General features: G+C 40.9%; 1 protein-coding gene across 4 annotated transcripts; it reads right to left on the bottom strand.

The window, feature by feature from the left end:
• Nucleotides 1–358: 358 nt before the first annotated feature.
• LOC125514185 (plant cysteine oxidase 4-like) lies at nucleotides 359–6,566 on the bottom strand. Of its 4 annotated transcripts, XM_048679465.1 has the most exons (8): nucleotides 6,422–6,566; nucleotides 6,173–6,270; nucleotides 5,045–5,144; nucleotides 3,881–4,109; nucleotides 2,424–2,587; nucleotides 2,159–2,306; nucleotides 1,019–1,219; nucleotides 359–921 (listed from the first exon to the last, which is right to left on the bottom strand). In XM_048679465.1, exons 4-8 carry the CDS (start codon nucleotides 3,978–3,980, stop codon nucleotides 797–799), a joined length of 738 nt encoding a protein of 245 aa, XP_048535422.1. In that variant the 5' UTR covers nucleotides 3,981–4,109; nucleotides 5,045–5,144; nucleotides 6,173–6,270; nucleotides 6,422–6,566; the 3' UTR covers nucleotides 359–796. The 4 variants fall into 4 exon arrangements, with proteins under 4 accessions (XP_048535422.1, XP_048535419.1, XP_048535421.1 ...); XM_048679462.1 differs by lacking the exon at nucleotides 5,045–5,144; XM_048679464.1 differs by lacking the exon at nucleotides 5,045–5,144 and having other exon boundaries at nucleotides 6,347–6,536.
• Between the last annotated feature and the right edge of the window lie 799 nt (nucleotides 6,567–7,365).

Here is a 7,365-nt window from a genome sequence, read left to right as displayed (position 1 = left end):
GAACGCTGGAACTTCATTGATTCGAAATGTTAAAAAGGGAATACAAAGCACGGCTCGTCGCTCCGCTAGGCATGGTCAGAGACTCGGAGTGGCTTCCATTATATGCGCTGGGGTGCCCTTGGTGCTGAATATCGTGACCAACGTGTATCCCCAAAAGATTGGCCAAGTATTTAGTAGCCTCTTGACAATTAAGAGGGGAAAAAATTCTCTGTGCATATGTTCTAATAGAGTACTGAGTGACTAGTGAAAAGACAGGAAATTTATGCAAAACAATCTTTATGTTGAAAAATGACGACAGACTTAACTGGAAGGGAAAGGAATGGTTACTAGACTCTGACAGAATACACCGCATTGCCAGTTTTTGCAAAGACAGATTTATCCCAAAGAATGTTTATGCGATTGTTTACATAATGACACGGAATAATCGGTTCATCACACCAAATCTTTTTTTCTGAAACAATCATTAGGTGAGAAGCCCATGCCACTTGTTTTCTACCTAATACAGCGTGGCAAGAACTCTCCTCTTCTCAAAAGTATATACTCCAAGGCCTTCATCTGATAAAAGAGCCACGTGGGTACATCACAGACCATCAGCATTGCTCCAGTACCGAGCAGGCATGATGAAAATGGTCTCAAACGCTCTTCATTCATCCACATCAGGTCGTGTGTGTACAACGTAAACCGCAGGCTGCATGCAGGTTGCCTGGACGATACTTGCTCTACTAAGCCACATACAACTGATACTAGGAGGCCTCTGCATCCTCAATCCATTGGCAAAAGTGGTATAAAAACCTAACTATCTCCTTATCACAGGGCCTTTATACAAACCTCTAGCAACAACAAAGCCCTCCGGAGGCTGATGGTCCTCCAATTCCTCCAACCAGACTACCTCTGAGCTATCTATTTCACTCGGCAAAACAACTGGTAAATTGTAGCAGAAAATGTTAAAACAACTCAAAACTGGCATAACATAAAATAGATTAAAAACAATAATCAAATGTCAAGAGCTGTATATTACCAGATGGCTCCTTGACTGAAGACTTCTGGAAGTATGAACAGTCTCTCCCATTCTCAGCAGAATATGGTGGAGAAAGGACGTCAAAGAGCGCACAAGGTGTGATGGCTCTGAAAGTGTGGATGTTACCACCCCTATCAGGATAAAGAATGGTTGTCTCTGGCGCAGTCATTTCACGGTCTCTCACACACCTTGCTGGTCTTGCTGCACCCAAGGGAGTAATAGGCTACATAATCTTATTAGTCGGCACACAAATTTGACACAACCAACAAAATGATTTAAACTAGGATCATTTGCATGATTAATAAATGATCCATAAGACTAGTTTCTAAGCATAGACATTCTTTGAGCTCATCAAAATTAGATAGCAGGAGATACAGCAATTTATTAAATGCATGACAACTAACTATCTGGCATTACTTTCGAGGTGTTTGCTAGCATTAACAAATTGCGATTAAGAATGCCATCAGTATCCAGCCACTACTCAGCAACTTTCTGTGCCGCAATAGGCAAGTTATGCCATACTGAATAATTGAGACACAAAGTAGGGTGTGGAAACAGATGGCATGACACAAAATTTGGCATCACAGATAGAGTTCCTGTAATTGACAACATCAGTAGAATTTGAAGAGCAAAACATGGGAGCAAAAGCCTTTTTCTAGGACATTCAACAGTGAAAATGGCCCAATTTACTTCTGAGAATAGAAGGTAAGGGCACAAACAAGGTTGCTGTTCTGTAGCATCTAATTAGGGCCATATTTACTAATTCCAGCAATTTTGCTGCTACATCTAAAAAAGATGCTTTCAAATAACTATTGCTGCAAGGTCCCCAACATACACCACAGATCATTATAGGTCATTGCATACTGTGCGGATTTCATGATAAGAAATGTACCAAGAAATTGCATGACATGTTCATTTGATGAAAGGAAATGTCCAATAAAATTATCTTCTTGCATAAAACGCATTCCACATTAGTTTTGCATAGTAATTTGCATTTCCATTTATTAAGCAAGGGGAAAAAGAACTAGATCAGTCATGAGTTGCATACTGGATATCATGCACAAACAAATTAACCAATTGGAGGACTACGGCCATGGCCAACTATTGTTGTGTAGAAGATTTTCGAATGGCAGAACTTACGCTTTAACGGGTCAGTTGGATCAGCTACATCAATCCAATCATACGATTCGGCGTGCAGCTTGCCATAAAGAAGCTTGCTCAGCACAGTCATTCCTGGATGATTGTGAAGTGGAATAACTGATGACGGTGGCATACAAAATATACCCATCTGCATAATAAATTATGAAAATCAAAGTTATAAGAAAGGAGGCACTTCATGTATTCATTTGAAAATGCACAGTTTATTAATTAAGATAATGCTTAGATGACGTGCAAGAGATCTTACAGAGAAACTTTCGCATTCATGAATGTGCAGATATTTGATTGTGGGCGCGTACTGATTAGGCCCACCGCGTCCTCGCCTCCCATTCTGTTGACGCGTAGAACTATTCCAAGTACGTGCAATTTGTGCTTCGTTATCTAAACCAAGATCTAAAGGTCTGATCTCATCTGGGAATACAAAATAGAATCAATTATGAGTCTGCAAATGCTCATTGCTATGGTTTCGCTGAATCAGATGAAAAGCAAGTTTTTTTTTTGCGGTTGAGATGAAAAGCAAGTTTTACCCTACATTAGCAATGGAACAAATTCTAGAAGCAGTATAGTACATCACAAGTTCATATCAAACATGAAGATGGCCAAAGCAGCTAAGAAAATAATAATATCTTGTTAATGTTACTGCCACGTTTTGCCATGCCATCGAAGTACTTATTTACCAATTTTGGTTCCATTTCAAGAAGTATAATTGAAGTTCTCTGTCCGAATGATGAGTTTCTTGATTGTTTGTTTCTGTGGGGTTTGCTAGTTCATGGCAATGTTTAAACATGACAAACACGTAACCCATGTCACCCAAACCACTAATCCAATCACTTTAAGGTGATAAGTGATAACTGGATCGTTTAAATAGTTGGAGGTTACAATTTCAACAGTAAGTTTAGTGTTCAAAAGTGGAGCCCAAGTTATGGGTTGGAAGTGGACATTTATACCATTCCAAATAAAAATACTGCTTTTGCCATGCAATTAGAGTAGCACATGTAGTTCACTGTTGGTCATACCTCTTCACGAGCACTGACAACTAAGACTATTAAGAAACTCCTTACATGAAAATAGTACAACACAAATAAATGTTCTTGTCTTATTGATCGGTAAGTTCGGATTGTTTACCAGGAAATGTAGCTGATGAGTTTTTCAAAACTCTTGGCACATTTTTTTAAAAATAGAAGGCATGGAATGGTTTCAATAAAAAACATTATACAGAAGATTAATGGTTTGTGCAATGATACGAATCAAGGATGAGGCACAGCTAAAAAGGAAGCCACCACCTTCAAGCAACTTATAAGTTGCTCTCGAATCCATTGTGTTCATACCTTTTATGCGCTGTTGGTATCATGCATTACAAAAACTAACTTGGCAATATGATTACTGCTAAAACTTTCTATCATATAACAACAAGTGGCTCAGCTTGATTCAGTAACATCCAGTTACTGATAAAAGCAGTATAGTAAGGCTAATGCATGATCTGACATCTAGTTAGGATGAAGGACATTAGAAAAAAAGCAGAAGACGATGACTATGGTACATGTGTATGTAATATTGCAATTTATGTGAGAATGCTGAGTGAGGAATGTTAGGAGAGGAAGGATTTACAAGACTCTGCAACCAGATGATGTATGTACCCTGTACCATAGCAATCTCCACGTAAATAACTCCAGATTATTCAAAATAGTATAAAGTTCGACTCACCTAACAGTGCACGAACTCTCTCGAGTGTTTCTTCAGATATAGGTCCATCTGGAGAAAATGATACTTTACATGCATCAGACAGGTTCTTTATTTTTGGCATCTTGCACGGCAATGTACAGTTGACAAGATATGACTGTCAAACTTCAGAAGGCTCTGTCCAGATTTTGCAACCCAAGACTGGTGGCAATTGATCCACAGGGTTTTGATGATGGAGCAGAGTCTTTCCCACCTACCAAAATAACAGCAGTTTATATTTGTGGCATTATGCATCAGTAGTCACATCAAAGAAATACATGTTAAAGACTGAAGAAATGTATGGTAACAAGACGCCTATTACATAGGTTATCGTAAAGTAGCTGATATTCGGATGGGGAAAATTTGCGTGTATCCAGTAAGAAACTGAATTAGAGTGTAAACCCTTAATTTGAAGTAAAACACCTGAAGAAGCACAAGATCATGTTCACATATGCTCACAACACATACTGGGTGCCCAACCGCATTTAGAGAAGGTAACAACAGTTGGGGGGGGGGGGGGGGGGGGGGGGGGCAGGGCATAATACAAAATTAGGTATAATATGATGATTATGTTTAACAGCACTTTCACTCTGGAAACTGGAATGCAGATAGCTATGCGAAATGCTAACAAAGTGCCCTAGTCAATGGCACAACCAAAATATCACCTGTAATCACATGTGTTTTGCATACAAACGTAGAGGGGAATACAAGAGCAAGTGGATTAAGGGCACGACCAAGGCGGGCGCTTAGGACAACTGCCAGAGTTAGATTCCAGGCCAATTAGTCCGCTGAATCCTGGTGTTATCCAAGGTGTCAGCAAAAGATGATGTGTCGGCGCTTGTCCGTTTTTCTGCCCGCTCGAAATGCCTGATTGTTTAATTTACTCTACGGAATTAGTGCCTGCCGTTGCAAGCCAGGGCGCTTAGGTGTTTTTTCTATTTTACAATCTTTATTTATTTTCATGCAAGGGCCTCCATAAGCAGCCGGCATTGTAGATGGCCTAAGGCCCCTACCATAAGCTATGAAGCTTGTTACTCGCGTACCATCAATAGGTCCAACACAGTACTGATTGGTGATAAATAAAACAAAAAAATAGGATCTAAAAAACCGTACCTACAAAAAAATAAGTGGTGTCGCTCAATCTCATACCTTAAGTATGGATCCCACCTGTGGCACACTTCTATTTTGGTTGGGGTCTCCAATGGAGGCTTCGTAAGATCATCTCATAGCATGCCAATAGCACGGAGGACTTTTTAAAAATAACAGCTAACAACTTCAGTGGACCTAACAAATTTGTGACAATTAATCTATTCCTAAGGTTGTGCCCAAAAATGTTAAAAAAAACATAGCTACTAGCTGCTCAACACACATATGTATCATATCCCCCAAGCACAAGAAAGGTTCTCTGTCACAATTAATCCATTCCTAAGGTTGTGTCCAACGGTAATAAAAGAAACATGGCTACTTGCTGCTCAACAACATATGTATCGTGTCTTTGAGCAATTCACAAGTTTATAAATCGTAAGAAAGGTGCTCTACCAAGCCTAAGCATGTTCACACAAACTATATCATTATATTGTCTAGGTACTCCATCCTACCCTTCTCACCTAGTAGCCCATACTCCCTCCATACCAATGAATAGGAGCACACGCACCCCAAAATTCAACTTTGACCATAAATTAGACCAACCAAACGTTGATTATATGTGGTAAAAATTATACCATTGAATTCGTATTGAAAAGAAGTTTTCAGTGGTATAATATTTAAGTCACTAAAATATACATTATTGATATAATTTATTTTCAAAGTTAGATTTTGGAAAGCGTGCGCATCTTATTCATTGAAATGGAGGGAGTATGTAATAGCATATATGCAACTGCCCCATAAATTAGCATATTTGTATTATTGTCCATCTAAATGCAAAATCAGAACAAGAAAAATATAACTTCAACATGACACAATGTAATTCAATAAGCACTACAGACAGATTTTGGTCGAAACAAGAAAATGTAACTTCAACATGACACGCCATACAATACAATAAGCACTACAGGCAGATTTGATGTCCACAGATGGTAGCGAGCAATAAAGTACCATACACATGATATCGCAAAAAAAAATTAAGGCCACCAATACAGGTAGCAAAACCAGGTCAACACACGGGCCAACTGCCGCAGCATACCATTTTCGAACGGATGGTCACCTAGCTTGAAGGATTTGGGAAGGGAAAATCACCAATACAATACCGAATCAGATCTTGAGGTCTAGGGTTTGTACCTCGGACTTTGTAGGGGAAATCTGCAAACTTGGATAAGATGCGCTGCTGCCGGTGAGGTCCTGGTCGCCGGCGTCGTCCAAATCGGCGGCTGCGCGAGCTGCAAAGACGACGGGGAGCGGGGGTCAGAGGACAGAGAAGGAGAGACGGGGAGGAGGAGCATGTCAGCAACCGACGACACTCGCCGTTTCCCGCCGCCACCGCTCGCTGCAGATAGGAGAGAGGTGAGGGAGGGAGAGGGCACGGCCGACCTGCCGCTAAAGCTCCCAGTCAGACACGCGCCGCCGACGCCGCCGCCAGGAGGGCGAGAGGGAAGGGGGGTGACTGGTGAGGAAGATAGGGTTACGGGGAGGGGGGAGGGGGAGGGAAGGAGAGAGAGAGAGGGAGGGGGAGATGGGACCTCCGGGAGGCGAGGGAGGGACACGCGCGACCGAGCGACGCTCGCGGGGCTGGTTGCCCTCCTCCGGCAGTTTTCTGCGGGGCTTGCCTCGGCAAATTTTGATCAAATCACGCATCTTTCGTTTCAAAATAAAATACAGTATACAACATTATTATTCTCCCTATAAAAACATTGTTATTATTGTAAATCAAGTATCATTTGATGTTATTTTTTAAAACACAAACAGATACAGACGTTTATAAGGCTAGTCATAGTGGAAGTAACTTAGCAAGTAACACAGCGCACTCCGAGAAATTTTTGTTTATGTGGCATGTAGTTAATGAGAGGTGGTAACATAATATGTTACTGTAACATAGCGCTTTTCAAGACAAGATGAGTTTACAAGCTAATTAATGAAGTCTTCTATGACACTACTACTATGTTACTTTGCACTATGAAGGTAGTAATTTAGACTAGTGTCATATGTATGACACTAGTATAAGTTACTCCCCACGACCAGCCTAAGCACGTGCATACAACGCACGCACGCATACCTAGTCCATATGAGCAACTCTAAGAGAGTGAGCGATATTCCCTCAGGGATCCGATTTTTCATCGAATCTGATGCATTGTTGGGAGTCTGTGATCGTTCATGTTTTCTGCTCTATTTGATGGTGGCGGTGGTCCTTCCAATAAGCTCAGGAGGGACGAATGTGATGTCTACGTGTGTGTGGCGAGCATATATGGGTGTCTTCCTTATTAATATGTGGCGATGAACTCATATCTAGTGAAAGAGAAGTATACATGGGAAGGAAA

Source organism: Triticum urartu, chromosome 6, assembly GCF_003073215.2.
Source record: "Triticum urartu cultivar G1812 chromosome 6, Tu2.1, whole genome shotgun sequence".
Classification (NCBI taxonomy): domain Eukaryota; kingdom Viridiplantae; phylum Streptophyta; class Magnoliopsida; order Poales; family Poaceae; genus Triticum; species Triticum urartu.
This window is presented reverse-complemented; position numbering and strand designations above follow the sequence as displayed.